This window comes from Polyodon spathula, chromosome 13, assembly GCF_017654505.1.
Source record: "Polyodon spathula isolate WHYD16114869_AA chromosome 13, ASM1765450v1, whole genome shotgun sequence".
Classification (NCBI taxonomy): domain Eukaryota; kingdom Metazoa; phylum Chordata; class Actinopteri; order Acipenseriformes; family Polyodontidae; genus Polyodon; species Polyodon spathula.
The window spans coordinates 946,594-974,369 of record NC_054546.1 but is presented as its reverse complement, the minus strand read 5'-3'; the positions used below and the strand labels follow the sequence as shown (position 1 = coordinate 974,369).

General features: G+C 40.5%; 1 protein-coding gene across 15 annotated transcripts in view; it reads right to left on the bottom strand.

Annotated features, from left to right (window-relative positions):
- Window positions 1–27,776, bottom strand: part of LOC121325574 (actin-binding LIM protein 1-like) — an 84,898-nt gene that overhangs the window by 17,078 nt on the left and 40,044 nt on the right. For 12 of the 15 annotated variants that reach the window (XM_041268290.1, XM_041268292.1, XM_041268297.1 and 9 more), the window contains 10 exons: window positions 26,684–26,793; window positions 23,136–23,262; window positions 21,604–21,697; window positions 10,166–10,253; window positions 9,742–9,800; window positions 4,341–4,418; window positions 2,108–2,260; window positions 1,649–1,693; window positions 1,161–1,205; window positions 26–61 (listed from right to left, as the gene is read on the bottom strand). In XM_041268290.1, coding sequence (XP_041124224.1) covers window positions 26–61; window positions 1,161–1,205; window positions 1,649–1,693; window positions 2,108–2,260; window positions 4,341–4,418; window positions 9,742–9,800; window positions 10,166–10,253; window positions 21,604–21,697; window positions 23,136–23,262; window positions 26,684–26,793 — 835 coding nt within the window. The remainder of the gene's footprint in view (window positions 1–25; window positions 62–1,160; window positions 1,206–1,648; window positions 1,694–2,107; window positions 2,261–4,340; window positions 4,419–9,741; window positions 9,801–10,165; window positions 10,254–21,603; window positions 21,698–23,135; window positions 23,263–26,683; window positions 26,794–27,776) is intronic. The other 3 variants (XM_041268294.1, XM_041268287.1, XM_041268293.1) reach the window with 1 other exon arrangement.

Below are 27,776 nucleotides of genomic sequence, written 5' to 3'. Positions count from 1 at the left end.
ATTGCACTTTGCTGCTGTTACTCACTTCAGCAGATGGTGTAGGGGACAGCGTCCTTGGAGACTGAAAGAAAAAAATAATGAAATAGTCTGTTTCCTCATGACGAAACCAGTTATTCATTGAGATAAAATTAAATAAAGAAACACTTCTATTTAAAATACAGCTTCTTGAAGAAGATGGATTCATCAGCAGACGGCAGCGTTTACAGGCATCCAACAACACCCTTTTACATCTTACAGGACTGTATTTTTTTAACTTTCTTTTATAATTTGGCATTTTTTTAAAGAAAAAACAAAAGCTATGGATTTAAAGGGAACAATCTCATTAGATTTCAGTGATGCAGCACAGTTGCATCCCATCAAAGGAAGAGGAAAGCTCAGTAAGGGTTTAAGATGGAAAGATGTTAGTTGGAATAACATTAGCCCACAGCACAGTGAAACCCCCGTCCAGTTAACATGGCTTTCCAGATTACAACCAGCTGAGCCTCTAAATCACTAGAGATGCTTTGTCAGAATACCACATATGCAGCTTGGGTGTTTTACCACAATACACAGCTCAATTGTAAGGAACTGGATAGAGAAGAATAATTTAGGACACTAGTAACTATAGCAACTGCCAAGACTGACAGATTTTAGAAACATAGCTTTGTTTTTTGAAAAATGCATTTATATCTGCAACAGCAATACCTTGACTAGCAAGTGGTTTCACTGATTATATACGCCCACAAGCCTGCCAAATGTTTTTTTGTTGGACTTTCAGTATTTATTAACTGACAGCAGATGGCACTCTTGCAAAATGCAGCTTTTCACTAGAAGGTAGCTCGTAACAAGTTTATCGTGACACAGCCATATCAGTTGACCCACATGTGCAAGATTGTCTGGAAGAAAGAAACTGGCATACTGATATTACTAATTAATCAGTCAAGAAACCCTCAAAAGGTAAGGAAGTGCTTTTTTTAGAAACTTTTTTTCCTGCTTTTGCCACCACCTCCTCTAAACGTCATCTTAAATCCTGCCATTCTAGCACATTCCTACCATCCCAACACCACTGTTAGTTATACAAGATTTTAGTATGTTCACCAGCTCCTTTACTACAGAACCCAGAGCAATTCCAGAACAGGATTGGTTATGAGTTTTAGTGTTCATGCTTGTTGCTGACTTACTGTTTCACTGCACCTAGGTGAGCTGTCGCTACTAGGACTCTGGGGCTGTCAACGAAAGTGGAGTTGTGATGATTAGAGAGTGACGATGACATCGGAAGTAAAGTGCAGAAGCGGGATTTCGAGAATTGTTTGATTAAGTGATCTTTGGAAAGAAGGACTGCTATGGTGTGGAACAGAACACATCCTCCAGTTTGTCAATGTGAAGTGCACTTAAGGGTTAGTTTGAAACAGATTAATGACATAAATAAATTTGCCATTTAATATAAATTGTTTACATTTTGATCGCATGAGTCATGTCATCTAGAACTGGAGACAATACTCACAGCATATTACTTGCAGGGATTCCTATTTCATAGAATAAAATATAGCATGAACACAATCAAAAGTGTTCCGCTAGAAATGAGTTTTAATTGACTGCAGTCAGACGCATGCAGAACACTACAGAGTTAGTTGATTATATTTGTTTTCAGAGCACAGAACCAACTTACTCGTTCTTCCGGCATGGGTGATCTGTCACGTTTAGGGTGCTGAGGCTGTCAATGAAAGATGTATCTTTTATTAATTTAACACGAACTCTTACTAACTAATTAATTACGCCTTTGGTGCAACATCCACCTGAATACATGTAAAGAGCTCTGCCACACAGCTATAGAAACAGGTGAAATATAAACTAAGAAGCTGAGTCAAAGGTTTTCAGAAGTCTTCCTCACAGGCTGCATCTGGTGATATCAGGGCATATGCAAGAGTCACGTGTTACTGTACTTACCTGTGGACTCTGCATATCAAGGAATCAACTTTGAAGAAGTACATTACAAACAGCATGCTGGGAGAACTCCAAGCAAATCCCAGGCTGTTTTATCTGTAGCAGCCGGAATGTATCATTGAGAGGATCAAAGAAATGCCAGGAAATCAGCTGTGCAAAAAAAGAGTTGGCAAAGGTGAATTACCTCTCCCAAACTTTGCCTTTCCTGGCTCTCCTCGGTGATGGAGTAAAAGGGTTCATAGGTAATCAAATCTGGGCGCTCAATGTCATAAATTGCCTTGACTTTGGGGATTGCAGCTAAGTCCTTGTAATCAAGGATCTCATTGTCTACTTTTGCCTGGGGAGACATAGAGAGGAAGTAAGTTACAAGGAAAATGTATCTTTGAAACACACAAACTGGAGCTATTCATGAAGGTAATATACACTGTGAGGAGCAAGCATGTGGACCTTATTGATATAGTGCTCTGATTTCCCTGGAGAGAATTAGTGAAGGGTCCATACACAGTAAAATATAGTGCATGTGAGTACACTGTACCATCAACAACCAGAAATTGACTGAAATCATTGAATCATGTACTGTATACTTGTATACATTGATGCATGCTTTCGTAAACTTAAAAAATATTTTTTCACTGCAAGGGGTTGTCCAAGAGTGCAGATGAATACACAAAGAGAATATTAAGTATTTCATGAGCTGAAGCACCTGCTTACAGGTATAGCGCTAAACCGGCCAACACACATCAGCATCCGACATATTTCATAAGCAAAGATAGACTCAGAGTACAAACTGTTCCTAAAAGGAATTTCCTTTCAGTGTATTTCCTTCAAAAACCACTTAATGTAGGGAAAGTGGAAGCGCTGTACTGTACCCATACCGGAATGGACTTCAGAGGTCTGGGATCCTCGGAATGTACAGTAGTACAGTAGCACATTTATTACAGCATCTCAAGATTTGCCATGTCTATTGTTTATATACCCACCTGCATGAAAACATCTGGGTGTGAGAATTTCAATTTTCGGTCAGTAATCAGTGATAGAGAAACAATAGGCACCCGTGTAAAAATGTTAGACCACTTTGTGCTTTAATCAGGCATCTTAAACATCTAAAAAGTCTCGTGCATTTTACTATTTGTGGCTATATATTCCTTTCCTCTTACTATTTTAAAAGAATTGCAGGTGTGGCCTATTAAAGTCATCAATTAAATCACTAATTTATCTCTTTTGACAGTTTTTTTTAAAGATTCTCAGTACAGTGGTTTGATTTCAAATGCACAATAAATCAAAAGAACAGAAGCAATGGGGTGTTGTAATAAATGTGCAACCTGCTGTATAATGACCAGGTAATCTGCAGTGTTTACAGTTTAGATGCCCAAGGAGGTGATGGCTGTCTTGGAAGACACTGTTTCAGCACACTGGTGCCACGCCGCTTGTATCTCCAGGGCTGCTGCTGGGCACCAGGATATGTATCTCATTGACATGCATGATACTGTCCTTATGGACTCAGCAAGCCTATCTGATCTGCATGTTCCAATAATGTACCAATTATTTTTAAAAGAACCATTACAATTAGGCTTGTGTGGTATCAAATACAATAAGGCTTCTTTGAGGTACTTTGCTGTTGGGCTCTAGAAGCAGTACACTGGTATTGATTCATGAAGCAAAGACTTCATTAAAAAACATAGGAACTCGTTAATGTAATCTGCTGCCTGCCTTTTTAATTAATGCATGAACTTGTTCAAGTTTGAAGAGTTGCACTTGAACACTGAGAAAAGGGAAAAAACAGGAAAGGAGTGGCTGCTTCCCTTTGTTAGAAATGCTTTGCTTCGCTTCATTGAACTGAGTGTAACAGTTTAGGCATTAAAATCATTGAAAGATTCAACCTACACAGGCTAGTGGATCAGTTTATGTTTGACATGTACCACATTTCAAAGCACTCCTCATCTGCATTGCAAAGAAACTAAACTGCATACTACGCAGAAGCAATAACGATGTCCTTTTCTGTCTAATACAGGCAGATTATACACTATTAAATATTTTTCTATGTAATTCTGTTCTTGAAGGTCCTGTAGATCAGTTGGTCAGATAACAGCGCTTCTTTTTATTTCGGGGAGAGGGGAGGTGCAATGCACAGCAGCCCTGCTGTATGATGCAGTGACTGTGTGACTAATCCCATTGGACAACAGGGGCAGGTGTTCAGGAAGGAGCCACACTGAGGTGTGTTTCACTACGTACATTAGCAGAGTGGGGATTCCAGCACATTTATAACATTAAAACGCTCGGTTTTCTTTTAACTGTTTCAGTGGCTTTGCTGCTCAGTTTGTTTTTTTGTTTTTACTCAATTGCAGATGCACAAACCCAGTAAAAAAAAAAAAAAAAAAAAAAAAGTATCCGAACAAGGTAACAAAAACAGCACTTACATAGATGGTGTGGCCCGGTGAGCCAGGTATACTTGAACCAGGTCTGGAAGCAATACTTTCGCAGGATGATCTTGTGGGCTGCAATAGAGGACACATTGGTTAAAACAGCATGTCTTTTCTCATTCAGAGCCTGAAATGAGCAGAAGCAAGAAGCAGAATTGACTGCCTGAAATCTACATGGAAGCAGGGCTGTGGAATGCAGCTGCTCCACTGCAGCATTTGTGCACTCACACACGTGCATACAGGATCAGTAGCAGATGCAATATGGTCTCGTCCTCAGTACTTCAAGGAAATGCTTTTCCTAGCTATTGAGGAACAAATGAGTCATTTCATCCTAAAAGAAATTCCAAGACTAACAGTGCAAACCATATTGGACTGATATAAATGTCGGTCTATTAAAATACTGTGTTATATACATTTAAAAAATGCCTGCCTACTCTATACAGCTTAAACTGAATTGTATCATGATTTTCAAGTTTAAGCTAGCACATGTTTTCATTAAACATTGTATTTTTTAAATATATATAAAACACATAGAACATTAGAGCACCAGGGCTGTACATCAGTTTACTAATCACACGATACACAGCAATGAAAATGGTCTTGGGGTTCAATGGAGGATGAACCATTTCAACAGCTATAGCTCTTCCTATTCTTGTGAATAGAAGCATGTAAAACTTCACAGGTGCAAGCAGCTGCTACAAACCTGTGCCTTATGTAAAGAAATTGGGCTGCACGTTTATAACAGCCAAAGCTTGGGTGGCCATGCACGCCCTTTAGTAAGAGTTCAATATGTTGCACTGCCGTGTTGTTTTGAAGGCATTCTGCAGTTCCCTGGCTATAGCTGTTCAAAGCACAGGCACGTCACTGATACAAAACAGATGTGGGCGCGGCACTCATGGAGAACCCTGTGCAATTAAAATTCTCAAACTTATACTTAATGGTGCTGACTGAGCAAAACAAATGAAGGGAGGCTTATCCTTGTACTCTGCTGAAATGCACAGTACCTGCATGTTATATCTTCTCAGATCATACCTGCTTTTGGTACACAGATCACTTCTACAGTAATAGGGGCCGTTCATTGTAGTGATTATGTTACACCCAGGATCCAGCAAAGTGGATAATGGATTATATTATTCCTTTAACCATAATCTAATGATATTTCTAACACGGAGCCATTATATTCTTTTAATAAATCGTTTAGCTGCCAGGTATACACTGGGCAATAATGCATGCATAACTGGGCAGCTCCTCTCTGGAGAACTGTTTCTACACTTTAGAAAATGGAAGGTGTCCCATTTTAAAAGATGCAACACAGGCCACCCGCTTGGTGGATCCAGATTTTGCAAGCCGTGGCTCAGCTCAGAGGGGTGCAGATGCGCATGGGCTTCAATGAGAACGAAGGGAATGGTGATCTGCAGATGGACCCCTGCAAAGGTGTTGCAGTAACCCTGCTTGTGGAACACACAGAATGATGCCATCGCACAGCCAACAGCTCATACAGTACCTGCCTTTGTGTTTTATTGATGCTCATTATTGAAGGTGGTAACAGCTGTGGAGGAAGGAATAGTTTTCATTTTGCATCCCAGATGACAGAACAGCAGCTCCCTGGTCTATCCCCTGTCTGTATTGATCACTGTTTCTGTTCTTTACGGATCTAGCTCACACCCATAGTGCAGCACAGTGCACGCAACAGCCTGCGAGTCATTCAGAACCATCACTTCCAAAAGCCCTCGGGTCTGTACCAAACAGCATGCTTCTTCATTTCTGAAGCCAGGCTTCTAACCTTATTGTGAATATTATCAAATTAAAACCAAGTGCACTCAATCAGCTTCTACCTGTATATACTACTAGGATTCTACCATAACCCTCTATATATTGCAAGTATGTAAATGCAATAATTTAGTTTTCAAAAAATCCAGATAATGCAACTACTTCAGCTTTTAGCCTGCTGTTCTGTTCTATTAGGTGCTGTCAACATCATTTTAAAAGAGCAAGTTATTTCAAATGGCATTAAAATTACTTTTTTTTTTTTTTTTTTTAGATTTCCCTAGCTATTCTATGGCATTTGCGAGATGTCTCTGTGGATCTGGGTTTTGGTGCTCCAATAGTGAGCAATTACACTATGTAACACAATTTTTGTTCCTGGGTAGTAAGTGTTATTTCCTAATTGCTTATGCCTCAAAAGTATAGAAAATGGCTATTATTCCCCACAAACTTTGCTTTTGTGACCAGGACAGTGATATTTCAAAATATCACTATTTCCAATGGGAAAACGGGCAAATGTGTGTCTTTTCATTCACATTAAGTCAGAAAAAAACAACATATACAGTAAATACAGTATAATCGTAAATCTCGAAAAACTACTCACTTCTAAATCTTTTGTAGTCATTTTTGTATTACTTTAGTATAAATACATGTTAATTTGGATTCATATGTTGTTTTTTTCTGACTTTATGTGGAAATAGCGATATTTTGAAATATCACTGTCCTGGTCACAAAAGCAATGTCTGTGGGGAATAATAGCCATCTTCTATACTTTTGAGGCATAAGCAATTAGGAAATAACACTTACTACCCAGGAATAAAAAAAAAAAAAAAATTGTTACACGGTGTTATCATTGTTTTCTTTAAACGTGCCTTTATCTGTCTGTCAGCTTTGCTTGTTTGGAGTATCCGAAGTGCCGGGACATTCCATTCAAATCATCTGTCAATCATATGTCAGCCCTACCCACTCACCACAATAGACAGAGAGAGTAGTACATTGTCATACAGAATGCTTTGAATGGAATGAGGAGGGCTATTCAGTCCCAGGAATTACGGTTTTACAGGCAAGCTCAAAGGCAGATGAACGCATATTTAGGGAAAAATGGTAAATACAGAATATTGAAGGTACAGAAAGCAGATCCACTCGGGTTATTGCAAACACCATAACATTGTAAGGGAAGGAAAAAACAACACATGAAAACTGCTTGCCTATTAAAATAAAAAATAAACACACCATACTGGACCTTTAAATCTCAGACCCACCTGTGGCAGACATGAACAGTAATATATTACAGCCACAGGCACCGTGTCACGCCATGTGTGTGTAGGAACTAGACAACACAAGCTCAGAGACACGGACAAACTTGCAAGCTGTGAGGCATTCCAACACTGTGCTCTTCTGGCTTTCTGTTTCTCTTCTGAAAAGTCTCAGTATTCATTTTTAACAACATTATTCTTATTGTAGGCGAGGGTTACCATTAGATATACCACTGTGGGTCAAACAATAAACAAAAGAAGGAAGTTGCTCTGATATGGAAAAAAATCCATTGCACCTCACAGTAAATACCTGGATTCAGTCTTTCAGAACTATATTCGAGGGTAATCAATGCTCTTTAATAACCATTGATGAATAGACTTTACTGCTTGCAATCAGTATTCGAGTGCATCACCGAGCAGCGAGTTCAGCACTTTACAATACTGGTGGGTTAGTTAACAGATTCACAGTACAGCCGCTACTGGAACAGCCTGCTAATGTTACACAGTGGCATGACCAAACAGGAAGAGGCACAACAGAGGAGTCCCTTATAGTCAGGTATGCATGTAGGGAGCAGTAAGGTGATTCAGGTATACATGTAGGGAGGAGTAAGGTGATTCAGGTATACATGTAGGGAGGAGTAAGGTGATTCAGGTATACATGTAGGGAGCAGTAAGGTGATTCAGGTATACATGTAGGGAGCAGTAAGGTGATTCAGGTATACATGTAGGGAGCAGTAAGGTGATTCAGGTATACATGTAGGGAGGAGTAAGGTGACTCAGTTTTGAATGCTGGTGTGTTATATGGATTCTGCATCTAGATCCTTTTCTTATAGTGAATTGAAGCACTGGATGACAAAGATGAGTTAACTCGCGGAGGAGCAATGATGAATCATAGTTTTCACACATCATTTTTCAGTATTAAGAAGCTGTCACAGTGTGTGCAGTATTTGTGTGGGATTCAGTGTTAACATGAGTTTGTTTTAGCAATCATTAGCTGTCACTTCATACTATATCAAATGATCGGTTTCCATAGAGATTGTGGGTTCTGAAAAAAGCTCTTTTTATTGACTTCAAGTCAATAATATGCACATAATTGATTGAAGTATTCCCGTCATTCAGTTGTAAAGACTAGTGCTATTGAAAATGCTTCAAGAGATAATGGCAAGCTGCAAAAACATTTAAGAACCCTATATAATCCTAGTCAGGCTAGTTCAAACATTGCTTTAACCCCTAACTCTCAAGAGAATAATTGCAAACCACACTTTGAGTGTGCAGCATATCCCCCCTACTTCTCTCTTACTGTTGTCAAGACCCACCCCCAAATCAATCCAGTGTTAGAGTTGTTTATTTCTGGTGTGGTAAAATAACTGGATGCCTTGTTCCTGCAGCTCTGAGCTGTAAGAACTTGGACCTCAATGTTCTTTTGCCGTTCCTGTAGTGCACTCACTATATAGCCATACTCTCCCTACTGTGAGAACAGTTCGAAATGATGTGTGTGCAGCTGGTGAGGACAAAAATGGCAAAGATACAGCAAATCTCTGCACCTCTGACAAAGTGATCAAGCAGGAATGGGATTGGTTAAGGGAGGTATAACACCAGTAGCATTGAACAGCAAACCTCTGTAGACTGTGGTCTGCACAGCACCAGGCTTTTGCGATAAAAGGACCCAGAGTTGGGGCATTTTGTGCTTTGATGCTGTCCTGATAGCTAAGAAGAAACATCACATTGACCACAAATGCAATAAATACTCCTTGACCACATATCATACTTACATGAGATTACTTCTGATGGGACAAAGACGCTGTTTGAAACACAAATGCATTCACAAACACGGAAAAGATAGACAATCACCTATGTCTGCTAAGGGCTCTCTTTTTTTTCACTTCCTGTACATATTAGCCTCTGACCTCCTAACCCCTTCCTGTTAGTATTGTGTTCATAACTTGCCCTGGACAAAGTTTCCCCTGTTCTTCAATATCCACTCTCTGCTGGTTTGGGGTATTGACTAATGCAGCATCACAGAAATTAACATATGCCCCTGGAAATTACTAACATGGAACATTATGAAAGTGTTCATTTTCCTTGTATTGTGTAACTTTACCTCTGATTAGTCAATGCATGTAAAACAATGATAAATGGTTTGAATCTACGGTATAATAAAAATTTTAAAAGGTTCTACTTAATGGTCTGAATGAAGTCAATTCAGAATGCATAACACAATATTCACAAAGGGAGTGAGAGAACATTTTATTTCATGTTGACATACTGGCTGCTTCTTCGGTTTCTGGAACATTCCTGGGGATCACAATAGTTATATAACTCAAAACAACACATTCAGAATCCACTGAAAAGTGTCTTTATCAGTGCTCTTATCTTACCCTGTGCTTTTCTTCAGCTCTGCTTGAATTCTTACAATCTGGATGCCAAACAGTTGAACCTTCGAACAAAAAAAAAAACAAGAATATTATCACCTAAAAATGTATTCATGTAGTCTGTGAACAGCTCTGTAGAATAATTCTGACAACATTTAGACACAAAATTTGTCAAACACAGGAGTTAATTTCTCTAAACCTAAGACCATTTTCTGCAGAATTTCAAATTTAGATAGTCCAGCCAGTTTCTCTAACAGAGTTCCCGTTCTACAGTATAATTTATTTTCATCAACCTACAGCATGTCCTGACCTGAACAACAAAACATGCCATGAGTTTTCTGTGAGACATATGCAGGGCACCGTGATTGGACTAGGTGATAACGTTTACATTCATTTCTGTGAGCTGGTAATACAGAAGCTCTGTTCTTACCTTGCAGGTACATTTCCTCTCCTTCTGTAAACATTTGATTGCACCTGCTGCATCGTGCACAGCTGGGGTGATAGTGTTTGTCCCCTGCCTGCAAAATGAAGGCACACAATCAGGGAGAGAATCAAAGTGCTATCCTGCTCTCACCACACCAGCAAGCTACAGTATGTTGCTACCTCTGATAACAGACCCTTGGTTAAACTACTGTAGCTGCTGTGTCTCTCTAGTTTTCTTCCAAGTTGTGGAGTACAGTGTGAGTGTTACCCCAAGGGACTAAAGAATAGCCCTTTCAAGTGACACTTAAACCTTTACAATAAACTGCTCTTCTGCAGCAACTCATCCAAATGCGGTTATTTCACATCATACAATGAGTTCCACATTACAGCTTAAAAGAAGATTGCAAAAGAGGCTGCTCTATGTAAAGTAATAAACACACTTTCCACTATCATGCCTTCAAAATATCAGAAACTGTGAGATGGCGCCAACACGAACCCCTCCTATGAAAGACTTGTCATATACAGTATTCCTTCTTTCAATGAAGTCCAATAATAAAAACCCAGTCACAGAGGCTGCTTTTACCATCACTGGGGACTTCCTTTATGGGAAATCCTGCAGGATTATCTTGCTACAGTGCTCAGCAATGAATGCAAGATTCTGGCACTGACATCCAAGTGAACCATGCCTTCACAGGGCAGTGATGACAGGTGCCTTTTATTGCCCTGTTTTCCCTGAAAAGGCTGATCAGGGACTTCTGCTTCACAATACCAACGCTGTGTTAATGAACTGAAAGGGCAGGTGTGCTTGCTCTGCTCTGTTGGGAATTAAATGTTCTACTGCGGGCTTGTTTCATTTAGAAGAAAAATACAATCTAAACAGGGTATACCTTTAGCTGTCTCCAATGTCATGTTTGACCTCAGCAAAGCACAGCTGTAATGGAAAGAGCTGACAGGTCCAGTCTCTATCTGTATTTCCATCTGGATATCTGAATGACCTTTCTTCTGCAAGTGTGTGGATCTACCTGGTCATCTTTCTTTCATGTAACTTCACCATAATCAAACAGGCTCTTTAAGACAGCATTATATACAGTATACTGAATGAATAAATGCAGGTTAATTTGACAACAGATGGATATGGTCATGAAAAACATTTTCCACACCGATTTTCCTCCCACTTAGTTTCCTCTGTTATTATTTATGTAACATGATCAAATCCCTTTCCAATTTCTGCTTGGAAATCCACTTACACTTCAATGGATCTAAAATATATCTCTGTCAAAGACAAACCAAAAGAGCTAAAAATGAAACAGTCTCCTCCTGTCTCCAACGTCATGGACATACAGTAACTTCAACTTGACAAGAAAATGGAATGAAATATTTCTTTCTTCTGGGGCTGTGATTGCAGTGGCCTGATTTCCTCTGACATGCATAGAGGACAGAGAGAGATGATAAAACAGCCCTTTAATTTTAGAAGCTTATGAAGCTCAAAACAAATCACCCTTAAAATACAAACACATATCAGGATTGGCTTATAGAGCCGATTTATTACAGGGTACGCATGGGAATGAATTTAAAGACTGAAGCTAACTCTTGGACAGATGGGTTGGAAAATGAGTTTCTCATCAGTGCTGGATCATTTTTAAAGTAGCTAGGGAGTTTGTAGGCAACTGTTCAAATGAAATCTGCAATAGACCAAGCAAATAATGCGATTTTAATCATATTCCTATGCAATCATATCAATACTAGATTAAGGAAAAGAAAAATCCTTTTTTTTCAACTTAAAACCACAGTATAATCAAATGTGACCAACAGAAATAGTTTTCCGGTTGCTTTTCAGACTTAGAAAGGTCAGAATTACGTAGGAGTACTCAAAATGGTCTCAAACAATTACAAGATAAAAGTAGCATAATAGTAGGCATGGCAGCTACCATGACTCTAAACTGTATTATAATCCAACAGCTCAGCAATATCACCTGGCACTCAAAATAGCAAATAGACTCTTAAAGAGTGACTTAGTATGGCCATGAGAGCACCATTATCTCAAGTATCGTAATTAGAGACACTTAATGTAAAGTTTCACCCATGAGTTTAGATGTTAAAACTTACTGTATATTTAAAATGATTAATGTCATTACTGAGCAGAGCTGGTTCAGGTGTTGTGGAGTCAATAAATAAACAAGTCATTCATGAACTCTCTGTGGTCCAGCATTGTGCTCCAAGACCAGTATTCCCTCCTCTCTTATCCCACTTCTGTTTAAACAATAGAATTCCACACACACATTGGGTTAGTGTCAAAAATCTGGACCATCAAACAGCAGAAGATTCCATCACCATCATTTAACAATGACTCAATACAATAATGGTTATTTTATATTGCCCAGATGTGACTTGTAACCACAGCAGCCTTTCCTGGTTCTAATCTGTAAACAGAATAATCACAGGAACAGCATCTGCAGCGCTGGTTTGTGTGCTCCTGCAGAAATCTTGACAAGGGTCCAGTTCCTTACTGCAAGCCTGGGCTCCATGCCACCCACTTTCTGAAAGCAAGGTCTACTAAACACAGCGCAATCTGCTATCCCCCTCAGACCTGCAAGCCTGGGCTCCATGGCACCCACTTTCAGTATTTCTGATCTTTGTATCACTGAGATGAATGCAATGTGCCCTATTTAGACAGCTTACAAAGTTATTCATAGAATGGTTAATTAATAGGCATTATACAAGTGTATACTGTGTCTAGGCAGCTACAAAAACAATGTATAAGGATGAATGAAAACAATGTATAAGGATGAATGAAAACAATGTATAAGGATGAATGACTTTTTCAGATGCTAATAACCCCATGAGGTACCAGTGTGTACTCACACATAGAGTGAACGATTCAGTAACAGCTGGTGCAGACTTTTCTAGCGGCTAGGCCAGTTACAGCTAGCTCTGGATTATCCCTTCTGAACTAAATGAAGTCAAACGAGTCAGAATAATTGGGTCTTGCCCTTTGGTGAAACTCTATAACATACAAGTACTGTATCAGGCCCGTCAGACTTTTCAGTTTCTTTCAGTGGTGTTGTTGGTGGACATAAAGTTAGTAAGGGAACTATATATGACTTTATATACACACACACACACACACACACACACACACACACACACACTCACTGTGCACATTTTACATTTCAAAATGGTTCAATCATACGTTTCCCTTGCAAGGTATGCAGGTAACTACAGAACTACAACACTGTTGAGGACCCGAGTAACTTATTTTTGTATAGCCATTTCTACATCAAATCCTTTGCAAGAAGTGTCAGTTGCAGCTTCCATGATACAACCTGCGTAAGCGTGTTACGAAACATATGCAAATAAGATGTGCAGTTGTGCCTCTGGAGACCACGATGAGACAAAGAACAATTGTAACGATGTGTCACAAGATAAACTCCCAAATGAAGAGATAAAATGAACTCCTTCTCACCACACTCTTTACACATCAGCTGGCAGATGACAACTGATGGATGAGTACAATTTTATCTTCACAGTTTTGCCCATTTGCATTACAAATTTCAGCTGATATTCATCATGGCCCTTATCCTGCTTCATCCTTAATGTCTCAGCTTGCTCAGAATGAAGGGTACTGAGGTGAAAGTAAGTACATGGAATGCATACATGATTCAAGTACAAAAGGCACTTTTTATGTACTTTTTAATTGATATCTCTAATCCGTAACTATTAAACAATCAATAGTGTTAAATTCAAAAATATAAAAAGAAACACAAATTCAATCATAAACGACTACAGGTATTTTTGAAGACATTGGAAAGATTGTCGTGGAATTTGAGTTTATTTTTTAAATGTCTTGATTGATATCTCAAAAGCAATGGTAAAACGAGCCAGTAGCTTCTCAATCTACAGTTGGATATTCGCTGTCCTCTGTTTAATATTAAAGAAAAATGTAATTTTAACAAAGCTCTTATGTAGGAGTGCACTTTGACAGTGTTTGGTGCAACATGAATGTAGCCACTACAGCTTCCAGCAGTATTTCCCTGCTTACATTCCCTAATCCAACATGTGCTTTCTAAAACCACTTCAACCACAACACTCTTTCCAGCTGCCTTACAAAACCAGTTTGCAAAACAAATATCAAACTGCCTACTGCCAGAAAGTCTCTGTGAAAACCACTAGCCACACCAGGAGGACTGCATTAGTGCACACACCAGGAGGACTGCATTAGTGCACACAAAAGGAATAGCTAGTAACGCATTTGCTTTTTTGTCTTTCACACAAATTAAGAGAACCAGATGTTTCCTGTATTCTCAGTGGGATTAACAAACATCAGAATCCAGCAGTGTTCCAGGGATTGTGCTGCCAAGATGTTCAAGAAATCCAAACACCCAGTCAGTCCTACCAATAGAACACCAGCCTCCCTAATACCCAGCCAGTCCTGCCAATAGAGCACACCAACCTCTCTAACACCCAGCCAGTCCTGCCAATAGAGCACCAACCTCCCTAACAACCAGCCAGACCTGCCAATACAGCACCAGCCTTCCTAACACCCAGCCAGTCCTACGAATAGGGCATACCAGCCTCCCTAACACCCAGCCAGTCCTGCCAATAGAGCACACCAGCCTCCCTAACACCCAGCCAGTCCTGCCAATAGAGCACCAGCCTCCCTAACACCCAGCCAGACCTGCCAATAGAGCACCAGCCTCCAATAGACCAGCTAACACCCAGCCAGTCCTGCCAATAGAGCACCAGCCTCCCTAACACCCAGCCAGTCCTGCCAATAGAGCACCAGCCTCCCTAACACCCAGCCAGACCTGCCAATAGAGCACCAGCCTCCCTAACACCCAGCCAGACCTGCCTGCCAATAGAGCACCAGCCTCCCTAACACCCAGCCAGTCCTGCCAATAGAGCACCAGCCTCCCTAACACCCAGCCAGTCCTGCCAATAGAGCACCAGCCTTCCTAACACCCAGCCAGACCTGCCAATAGAGCACCAGCCTCCCTAACACCCAGCCAGACCTGCCAATAGAGCACCAGCCTCCCTAACACCCAGCCAGTCCTGCCAATAGAGCACCAGCCTCCCTAACACCCAGCCAGTCCTGAGCCAATAGAGCACCAGCCTCCCTAACACCCAGCCAGACCTGCCAATAGAGCACCAGCCTCCCTAACACCCAGCCAGTCCTGCCAATAGAGCACCAGCCTCCCTAACACCCAGCCAGACCTGCCAACAGAGCACCAGCCTCCCTAACACCCAGCTGTAAGACAGGCAGACTGGCTACACGTTCCATAAGGCAGGAAGAGCACAGCAATAGGATTTTAACCTAAATTATAAGCTTTGTGGACACAGGAAGGTGTCAAAATTGTATTATAGCTTGCTAATAAAATATACTGTACACATAATTAGTAATAGCTTTAAGCTCCTGAAGTCACATTAAAAATAGCTTTCAGCAAAGCAATAATTACTTGCTGACTTATTTTTTACCCAGTTTGTATATTTTTGATATATATATTTAGGATAAAAATAATTATAAATGCACCTTGTTATAATTATCATAAAATCTTCTGTTTAAAGTTCAAATGTTTCATTACCTCCAGCTATATATGGTAAAGTGGGGCCATGGGAGAATACATTGGACTGTCTAATAATGGCCTGGTGCCAACAAGAATATAGTTACCATGGAAACTAATTCTATTGGGTGTACACTTCCATCAGGCAGCAAGAGAGGGATAACAGCCATAGATCTCAATCATAAATAAAGAGCAATCAGTCCTACATGGGATTAAAAGGTTCTGGGGATTTTGTGAGTCTATAACACATTGCACATATAGGCCAGTGGACCGAGCTCTTGCTGTTTTGCAAGCTTTTCTGAGTCATATTAAATAAATTATGTTTTTTTTTGGCTTGCACTGCAGTCGAAGGGAGTGCACAGGTTGAAACCATTGAAACAGAGCATCTCCCAAGTGGTGACTATGTGCAGCTGGGGCTGATGCAATGTGATTCAAGTTAAGGATCCTCTCATGTGATTTTCAGCATGCCTTGTTTATTAAGCCAAGAATGATATTACATTACTGAGTTAAGAGTTTGGACTGACCTCTTTCATAGTTACTCGAAACTTGAGACTTAAGAGTTCACTTAAAGAGTACGTAGCTGGGTTCCAAAAAATATAGTATTACATGTCCGCATGTGTTGCTATAACTGTTTAAATATAGTGTTACATATCCCCACGTGTTGCTACAACTGTTTTAAATAACATACTTGTCATTTTTCTTTTGATTGTTAACATCCTGACAACTTTTTACACTTATAACTTTAAAGTCTGTTCGAAGCTCTTTTCAAAATCAGAGGACAAGCGTGTTTAAAGAAGTTTTTTTCAGTAGTGTGCTGTTGATCTTCAGAAAGTGGGAAAAACAGCACAGACATTGCTTACAGTGTAATAGCACCGTGTTTAAAACAACAACGGTATCTGAGGCAATAAAGTATGTTTCACAATTGTAGTTTGAATCAAACTGTAACCAAGGTCAGGATATTTTTTTCTGCGACTGGCTTACTGGCACACAATAAGTTTTTACCCTAGCTCGCTTTCTGAAAGGAAAATTTACTAAACACAAAGCAATCTTGCTATCTCCTGAGATCTGCAAGCCTGGGTCTCCATGGCCCCCACTTCTTTCTTTAACGAAGGTCTACTAAACACACAATAGGCCCTATTTCAGTCATCACAATCTTGCGTTACATAATCACCTTTACTAGAATGGAACGTCTTATATGTATCAAAAACAACGAGGGAAGATAAATAAGTAGAGTAGAAATAATTGGAGCACCGCCTCATCCTTCAGAGCATCCTGGTGCTGCCTGCTAAAAAAACAAACAATAAAATAATAAATCTATGCAATGTGTTCTTCTAGGTGAACAAAAATATTAGGCAGAGGAGTATTGTGTGCTCCCCCCGGACGAGGCTGCGAGTGAGGCAGTGGTGGTTGGGGAGGTGAAAGCACAGGAAGACTGAGTTTGCAAAATAAGTTTTTATACCCATAGGTTAATAAGAACCTGCAGGTAATAAATTGGTAGATTAACCAATTAATGAATTAGGCACTTGCACTATAGATTTCCTACCTGAAGACCTTGGAAGCCGTATATTATAAAAGTTACAGTGTTATTCACAGAATGGTTAATTTAATGACTGGGTTTGGTTTTAACAAGGCTTGAGAACCTTTTTATTTATCTGCAATTGCAGGTAACATGCCTGGGCAATAACTTAGTAACTTTTTTGTAGTCCAGAAGACAGGTTCTGTAAGTTTCCCACACACATTGAGACAATGAAGTTAGCTCGTACCTGTGCTTGTAATCTCTATTATCACCACAAAAGAACGCCTCGCACCACTCCCTTTCAGTGGAGCTAGATGAAACAGGCATTATTGCATAACTTCCAATTAGGCAGTGCTGCATTGGTGGGAGATCCATTACCAAGGTGGATAATGCATTGAACTGCACAGTATGGAACAGCCCTCTTAAACCATGCTACAACACTATTGCATTAATTACATTCTAAGCAATGTTTGGTGTTCTGGCTGAGTGTGTTTACAAACAGATGAAGAGTGGGGACATCTCACACTATGCAAGTGTGTTATTCACTCCTGCTTTTTTACTGTGAATATCCCATGCATCCCAGTCTTTGAAATGATACAATGGTGCTGTATTTCTGAGGAGCAGCTTATAGAAATAATGGCAGTTATGCTCACAGTGTTTTAAAATCATCCTGTCATTTCTGATAAAGCTACTGCTACAAGCACAGCAGCCATCAATCCTTTTCTCTGTTTGAAAGACGGTTTACTAATAGTTTTGTTAGCTCATCTGCCTGTTGGATAAACTCTGTATTTCATTTCACACAACCACACAGTAAAATCTTAAGACAGCCACAAAAACAATATTAATAATATACACTCCTGGTTAGCTACTTGTGCTACATACAAATCTAGCATATTTATAGAAAAAAAACCTGGCCTTGTATAATGTATTTTAGGTTTTGCACACATTTGTGTTCTCGGTTACATTATTTTTGGCACAGCTTAGCATATACATTTCCCTATCACACAGTAAACATTAAAAACTACAAAAACCTATATTTGTGCTTAAGTGTACAATAGTATATTTTGCGGTAAGAAGGAAAACAAAAAAGAGTAGCTATACATTTTTAGGACCCTTTTTAGTCCTGTAAAATATAAACTATAAGCAATTTTACACAAATTGCAGGATGCCAAATAAAATGCTGTGAGCATTTTTTAAAAAGCGACAATTGCTGAATACAAAACTGTTTGAGCTATGTAGTCGCATCCATAAAAAAGCACACATATAAAAACCTTGATAATGCCTTACCTTATTCCAGGCTTGGAGGGCTTCAACTCTCTTCAGTGACTAATCAGACAAGCTGAGCGTCTGCAAATCCAGTTCACTCACAAAAAATCTGCCTTGACCTGTCCCACCCCACACAGCCACAGCACTCTCTAGCCTGCCTTCACTGTCAAGCCCTGCTCGAATGCTTCTGCCTCTCAGCAAAATAAAATAAAAACACTACCTTGCAAACCAGTAATAAAAGGGCTTTCCCACCTAGTCAGGATTAACATGTTGCCGTCCCCACCAGACTCGTCCACTGTTAAAATGAAGGGGGTGGCACTAATGAAACAAGGGAAGCTGCTCAAGCACGCTAATGTTTCTGCTGTACTGTAGGAATGGAATGACACCTTAAAGGCAGGGAAGTAAAAAGATGCACAAACGCGTTATGATTCTTTATGGTGAAAATGATAACAGTGTGCAAGCATTTTCTAGAGTCAACATAAAGACAGCTGCTGTAACAGAAAGCGGATCTATTCTCATTCAGTTTGGATAATTTAAAATGAATAGTCACAAATCTAAGCACGGCAGGAACGATGCTTGGGGGTCTGTATTAATGTAAGGCATGATATTAGGGTTAGCAAAGCACGCTCTAATGTATTATATAAGGATTCACAAGTCGTCCAGAACAGAGGGGCATCATTTGGTTAGGATTCAGGAAACACAGCTAGATATGTGAATTTTGATTTAAGGTAGTACAGAATATGAAAACAGTGATAAAATCTAGATCTTTTCTATATACATATAGAGTACTAGATATTATCACACTATCATTCTCACTTACACGAAACCACTGGAGACTGAACAGCAAAATTCCTGTTCTTGATTGCACCAATGACAGCCTTCCTGATAAAGTTGGATGATGCAAATCAATGTAGGGAGATAAGAATGCTGAAAAAAGGGGAGTATTTTTATTGTTTTACTGCCCCATGTTATTGTATGTTATTTTACTAACCAGTAGCTCAGCTCACCCTTACATGTACTATTGTTGCAGCATTAAACATATCATGTTCAGCAGTACGATCATTGCAATACTATTTTGATAGACTACTGTCACATGTTTGGAATCCCAGAACACTCTACTGCATTATACAGTGTTTGCCCATATCAAGTGCACTATATACCAGGCTCCCCACAGATAGGCTTTATAGCACTAGGTAGGGGTGTGCAGGGTACTGTGATGTAACCAATGAGGTAAAATCTTAGTGAATGTAAAAAAAAAAAAAAAAAAAAGATATATATATATATAGAGTATACCAGAGGCAAATATTCAGACTACCACAGGAATCTGCCGACTCTTGTTGCCAACACTGTAAAATGATACAGTCAATAGACAGTTGCTGTCAGTACAGTGTACAGTAGCTGATAACCTGTGCAGTGTTTCTATAAACAAGTACAGTGCCCATCAAGAAGCCATTACATGTGTCTTCTACATTTCCAGTCACTGCTGCTCCCCAACCCAAGCTGCTATCTGTTTGTCATGAACATCTCCTGGCATGCCAAGGCCCTGCTGCTTCCCCAGGCCCCCAGCTTGCAGACCTGACTGAGACATTGCTTTCTAGAGGATTCAGTGTCTTTTACACAATCGTTTCCTGTTTAGCCTGTTTAAAGGAAGCCCCTCTGTGAGCTGGCAGGGGCTACAGTCAACTTTCCACCGAGTCCTTACCACAGGCTCCAACCCTGCCAGAGAGCCGAGGTGCTGCCTGAGCAATGCATTGATTAAGCAACGTATACATGACCTTGTCAACCGAGACACGAGAACTGCTGCTTATAAAAGGTCTGTCTTGCAAGAGTATAACCCTACCTCATCATTAAACATGTATTGTAATGCGTTACATGCATATGATTATGAATTAAGTTCTGCTTTGCAATGACATAGTATAAATAATAACAAAATCACATAGCTGTGGCTATGGAAAACTTTTTTTTTTTACTTGACTTCAATGGAGATAAATGCACCTGGCAGACAGATCCCATTAACTGAGTATAAAAAATGATACCACCAACATGCATAAAAACAAAAAAATCTCACTCCTCAGGTAGAGATGACAGGGGATTAGGATGTGCTAGCTGAGATGATAGACAGACGGGAGATTCCACTGTTTCCAATGTAACACAACCCCTCCCCCAGACTGCCTTCACGAGCAGTGACCGAGACTGTCATCATTGTCAACATTCCAACAAAAACAAAAGACATCTTTAACATCTCACACATGTGCAGAGGAAGCAAAGCCATTTCCTAGAGGTTTCTCGGCAGTTTATCTAAACTTAATCACAGGTTCCCAAAGGATGCTGTTTGTTTATTTTCAAACATGAACTCATTTAATACAACTTCAAAGTACACATGTTTTTGCACAGTGCAGGATATTCTTGACAATTTCTAAATCCTCGCTTTATGACATTAAAAAGCCAAAGAGGGTCCTCTTTTCATTGTGTCTGAGATTTTTCTTCTGCTGCCACAAACACTTGTACTGTAAGTGTATTTGTTGTGGTGGAATTGATATCAGATGTAACTTGTCAACTTGCAAAGTCTTTATAACTAGCATGTTAGTCATGCATCTACCAAATGGCTGAGTATGTTCATTTGTGGCATTGTACTATATTGTCATATGGCAGCTGCCTCACGCCTTTAGAACACCGCCTGTGTTCTTCTGTGTTAAATGGAAAAAGAGATTAAGCTGTAGGAATTCCATGTCCACAGTCTGTCTGCCTGTTCCCCACATTATCTATGGCCTATAGACTTCTGGTGTCAGTGGGGTGGTACCAACAACTGTGGCAAATGCTCTGTACTAAGAGGCAGGGGACTGCAAACAGCTGCATCCAGGGTTAGAGGTTAAATATAATGGGGTTATGGGTGAGGTTAGGTCCTCCAAATTTGAATTTGGTCTTTCTCATTAAACTATGGAGGTACTTTCTGGCAGCAAAGTGAGGTTGTTACAGATCAGCAGGTTCTGCATCATGCTCAACATGTAACAAGAACCCAACAGCTGGCATCCTTTACCACAGCAGGCTGATCTGACTGGAAATGTATTTAGAAAGACTGGGCTGGCTGGTGATCCCTGTTCTTACCTCGAGGACTTTCCCAGTGATGAACTGATGGCAGGCCTCACACTTCACTCCAAAGTGAATCTGAAAATCCTTTTCACAGTAGGGAGCGTCATCCCTGAGGACAGCAATAGAACAGAGTTCAGAAGGTGAAAAAAAATGACAATATTTTTGTTTGGAATTTGGAAGAAATGTTGTCAGTAGTTTATAGAATACAACAAAAATGTTCATTTTACCCAAACACATACCTATAAATAGTAAAACCAGAGCAACTGATATTTTTGCAGTGGTCTCTTAATTTTATCCAGAGCTGTATATATATATATATATATATATATATTTATGTGTGTGTGTGTGTGTGTGTGTGTGTGTGTGTGTATATATATATATATATATATATATATATATATATATATATATATATGTACACTCCCTGTAGATCCTCAGACCCCGGCACTCCCTGTACACTCCCTGTAGATCCTCAGACCCCGGCACTCCCTGTACACTCCCTGTAGATCCTCAGACCCCGGCACTCCCTGTACACTCCCTGTAGATCCTCAGACCCCGGCACTCCCTGTACACTCCCTGTAGATCCTCAGACCCCGGCACTCCCTGTACACTCCCTGTAGATCCTCAGACCCCGGCACTCCCTGTACACTCCCTGTAGATCCTCAGACCCCGGCACTCCCTGTACACTCCCTGTAGATCCTCAGACCCCGGCACTCCCTGTACACTCCCTGTAGATCCTCAGACCCCGGCACTACCTGTACACTCCCTGTAGATCCTCAGACCCCGGCACTCCCTGTACACTCCCTGTAGATCCTCAGACCCCGGCACTCCCTGTACACTCCCTGTAGATCCTCAGACCCCGGCACTCCCTGTACACTCCCTGTAGATCCTCAGACCCCGGCACTCCCTGTACACTCCCTGTAGATCCTCAGACCCCGGCACTCCCTGTACACTCCCTGTAGATCCTCAGACCCCGGCACTCCCTGTACACTCCCTGTAGATCCTCAGACCCCGGCACTACCTGTACACTCCCTGTAGATCCTCAGACCCCGGCACTCCCTGTACACTCCCTGTAGATCCTCAGACCCCGGCACTACCTGTACACTCCCTGTAGATCCTCAGACCCCGGCACTCCCTGTACACTCCCTGTAGATCCTCAGACCCCGGCACTCCCTGTACACTCCCTGTAGATCCTCAGACCCCGGCACTCCCTGTACACTCCCTGTAGATCCTCAGACCCCGGCACTCCCTGTACACTCCCTGTAGATCCTCAGACCCCGGCACTCCCTGTACACTCCCTGTAGATCCTCAGACCCCGGGACTCCCTGTACTCTCCCTGTAGATCCTCAGACCCCGGCACTCCCTGTACACTCCCTGTAGATCCTCAGACCCCGGCACTCCCTGTACACTCCCTGTAGATCCTCAGACCCCGGCACTCCCTGTACACTCCCTGTAGATCCTCAGACCCCGGCACTCCCTGTACACTCCCTGTAGATTCTCAGACCCCGGCACTCTGTGTACACTCCCTGGAAGGATGGGATACTCACTTGCTGATATACTCTCCAGTCAGAACCTTCCCGCATGCCTTGCATTTGAAACAGCCCAGATGCCACTGCCGTTCGAGAGCCAGCAGAGCCTGGCCATTCTTGATATCTCTACCGCAGCCTGCACAATCTGAAAACACAACAGCATGAAACATTCAAGATCTCAACAGCTCACTAGAAGCACATTAGCGCTGACATTGAATACTTCTACATACTGCTATATATGTAGCTCTGTGAAGTATGAGAAACAGGGGGGAAAGCATTTACTTTACCATTGAAAAATTTAAATAAATTATGTAAAATTTCATATATATACAGTATATATGGTTAAATGTGGATATTGGCTGCTTTTTTTTTTTTTTTTTTTAAGAAGCATAATGTCAAATTTCAAAAATAACACTAGGTGGCAGTATATATTAATAACCCATACTTGTAATAGAAATATATAGCAAATAACTGTTTTGTTATAAATAGTAACAGCTGTAAAAAAAAAAAAAAAAACAGATTAAAAACGTTATCTATTTCCAAATACAGTAATAACATAAATATGACTACGCCTTTAATCAGGATGCAACACAAAATGAATCATAGCTACAAACTGCAATAGTGTAGGCCAGGGATTCTGTAGCAAATAGGATATTTAATTACATTTACAAAGGTTGCAGTAGAAAACATCTTAAAATAAAACCGATTTTTATGTTTTATTTATGTTATTCTGCCATCCTAAGAGGTTTTAAATTTAACATGGACTCTAATAAAATTAAAAAAAAAACATCCAGGCACATGCATTTTCCATTTAAACAAAAGAAACATGTATAAATTATAACTTCAAATGTTCCTTATGTATTCCTAGGGATACACTCCATCAGCTGAGTGAGGTCATGTTGGCTGAGACGTAGCTTTGAGAAGCATGACGAGGAGGTGAGACTGGGGCTAGATACAGGGCCCGTAATGAAGCCCTTGAGATAACCATGCAACACAAACAGACCTGAAACTCTAATTACACTGCCAGGGGACAGAGCACCACATCATGATGCATAATACAGTGGGAATGATATACTTTAATGTACTGTATATAATGAGCCAGTAAGTGAGTGATTCTTCAACGAACTGAAATTCTACACAATACCGTGTTTCTGAATTCTAGACTTGTATTTAGGGTGTATTTGTAAAGCATTGCTATGCGGACATTGCAACATTTACCAGCATTCTCTTTATAATGCTAGTAATACCTTCTCCTGGGACAGGTGCTTCAATGACAGTGTGTGAAAGAAACAGACAGGGGCAGTGTAATGCTTTTTTGCTGCTGCAGTGCCTCACATCCAAAGCAGATTTTATAAATATTTCATGCTTTCTCTCTCACAATCCGCAGTGCTTTCGGTGGAAACGCCCTCCAGTACCCAGTGGGAAGTGAATGTTGTCAGGTCTGCCGTGCCAGTGAACAAAGCAGCCAGCCTGAGGGCACCTGCTCTCCTCTTACACGCACACCCATAGTCTCCTGAGAGCAATTTCATCACCGCTGCTTTATCACATGACTAATCAACGGAAAAGTAACCGCAGTAACAAACAAGCTCACCAAGGTACTGCACTGTACCACTGATTCTACTGCCTGCATGGCTCCCCATCTCCTGTGAGCACATACATTAAGTGCATATTCATAAATCAATGTTGAGGCTAGACATACTGTATATGAATGAGGGTGGAAGGAGTGATGAAGTTTACATTTGAATTCAATAGAAAATCAATTAATCTTTAAGCTAGCTCTTTTTTAAAAAGCAGGGTTAAACTCAAACTCGAACTTCTATTCGTACTCAAGAATCTGGAATATATACTTTTGATCCTGTCCAATACAACATTGCAGAGAGCTTGTGCACTTATGTGCTACGCTAATGTATAGCTACAGTATTAACAGCAGCAGTACTATGAGTATTAGCCAATACAGTACAACCACCCGATCCCTTTCTGATTTGTTAATTCATAATCATCCGTATTCTTAAATGCTGCATCCAGACTGTAGCACATTTCCAGTTAACACCAGTTAACCCCTATTACAAATTGTGACCTACTTACCTGCCATGCCTTTGTATTTATAAAGGTCAGTTTCAATGTTCTGTCACAAACTGATACGTTTTCGAGTGGTATCTTTAAGGTAAAGACAAATGCAATATGTTGTACATCTGCTGTTGGTTAGCTTGTGGTTTCTAGGCTTTCATAATAAGTGACTTGCAAGAATTACCATTTTAAAATATAGTGAAATTCAGAGACCTTTTCCTTGTTTTGTACAGATACAGAACTATAGTGCCTGTTGCTATAACAACTGTACCTGCATAATAAATAAATACTGTACCTGCATGTCAAACATCAAAACAGCACTGCTTTATACAATAGTGCTGTTTTCTAACTAAGCCTCCCACCGAACACTTGCTCAAATTTTACACAATGTAGAAAGATTTGGAGAAAATAAAGCAATAAAATACATTCAGCCGCCCTTTCAATTCCCCTGGTTCAACTTGAAATCATCCAGACCGGTAGCCTGGTCAATTCTAGGCCCTTAACTTGAATCTGCAGTGTCAAAAGCTTGTTTATAAGAGCTGCAGTTACAGTTTGATGAATCAGTGATGAAAACTTGAAGCAAACAGCCAAGTAACAAGGGTGTCTCTGAAATACCACATACTGTGCTGGACGTGAATCCAGGCGAGAAAGTGCATTGCTGTAGCCGGTCTCTTGAGAGCCGTCACTGGCACTCTCAGCCCCAGGCCTGCAAGGCCACACTCCAGTAAGCTCATTGTGTCTCTAAAGGACTGGACACGAGGAGCAATCCCGTTACAGCGGCAAGTTATAGTTCATGGTTTCTGAGAAACTGCCAGAACTTTCAATAGCAAACATTGCGGGAATCAGGATGGTTTTTTTTTTTTTTTTTTTTTTTTCAAGGTTTGCCTGTTAGCCCACCAAATGTGATGGTTGACTGAAGAACCTGGGAATAATTTCATACTGGATGGAAAAATGGACTTTATGATACAATTATTAACGTTTCAACTCTGCTGGCTACACCTGATCTGCCATACTGTGTTATAAAAGCAGGCACACCTACTATCATAGTACTGTATAGAAAGTATAGTATAGTATAGTATATTTATAGTATAGTATAGTGTAATTTGAAGCTATTTACTTAATCTGTGAGGATCCATCATCCTTAATCCCAATTCCTTAATTCCAAATGTGCCCGACACAAATGTACATGAGCATCGTATATGTTTAATCTGTCAGTAACATTATTATCAATCTGTGTTTCATTTTATTATGCAGCAATGAAAGAAGTGCACTCGTCTCTCACACCAAAAAATAAATAAACATCCTACAAGCATCCTTACAGCAGTAAACTTGTCTTCCTGTACAAATCCCATGCTGTGGTTCAGGCTTCATTTTAACCAGCGCTAACCTGCTACTCTCATAGAACACAACCTCTCACTAATGCATGCTTTTCAACAAACTGTTTTGTATTGTATGTCACATCAGCTCTGCTGTAAAACAATGAGAGGACCAGAACTTACTGCTGGAGCTGCTGATATCTTTGGGGCTGGGAGACATCGGCTGTACGCAGCGCTGACAAAGACAGTCTTTTCCATTAAAGGTAACTCGGTCTCCTGCTGGAAATGGGCGTCTACGAGAAAAATGGAAGGCTTAAGGTTATTCCTTATAATATAAGAACACCCTAGCTCCTCTCAGTAAAATCAATACTGGTATTGAAGAAAAAAAAAAAAATCCTGTCAAAACACTTTCAAGCTCTTTGTTGGCAGTGACAAACAGGACTGGAAAGTGTTCAAACCCAAACTGAAATGCAATTTGGTAGGAAATGTATTCAGGGCTGCTGGAGTCCTAGATCCAGCGATTAGAAAGCTGAATAGTCATCCAGCGAAGGTTCAGCTCTGCTCCATTTGCCTCCTGAATGGGTTCCTTTTAGCGACGCCTACTTTTAAAACAAGAGCCAAATGGTTTCTTCACAGTGGTGCAGTTGTGTAAAACTGTGAAAACTAGATAACAAATCAACAGCAGTTCCTGGTTTGAAACAGAAAAATCATTGCAGTTCTGAATATTGCTGTGCAGGCTGTGCAGCTGTGTGGTGTGATCATTGCAGTTCTGAATATTGCTGTGCAGGCTTGCAGTGAATGTGCTGTGCAGGCTGTGCTCTGTGGGTGAATGTGATCATTGCAGTTCTGAATATTGCTGTGCAGGCTGTGCTGCTGTGGGTGAATGTGATCATTGCAGTTCTGAATATTGCTGTGCAGGCTGTGCTGCTGTGAGTGAATGTGATCATTGCAGTTCTGAATATTGCTGTGCAGGCTGTGCTGCTGTGGGTGAATGTGATCATTGCAGTTCTGAATATTGCTGTTCAGGCTGTGCTGCTGTGGGTGATCATTGCAGTTCTGAATATTGCTGTGCAGGCTGTGCTGCTGTGGGTGAATGTGATCATTGCAGTTCTGAATATTGCTGTGCAGGCTGTGCTGCTGTGGGTGAATGTGATCATTGCAGTTCTGAATATTGCTGTGCAGGCTGTGCTGCTGTGGGTGAATGTGATCATTGCAGTTCTGAATATTGCTGTGCAGGCTGTGCTGCTGTGGGTGAATGTGATCATTGCAGTTCTGA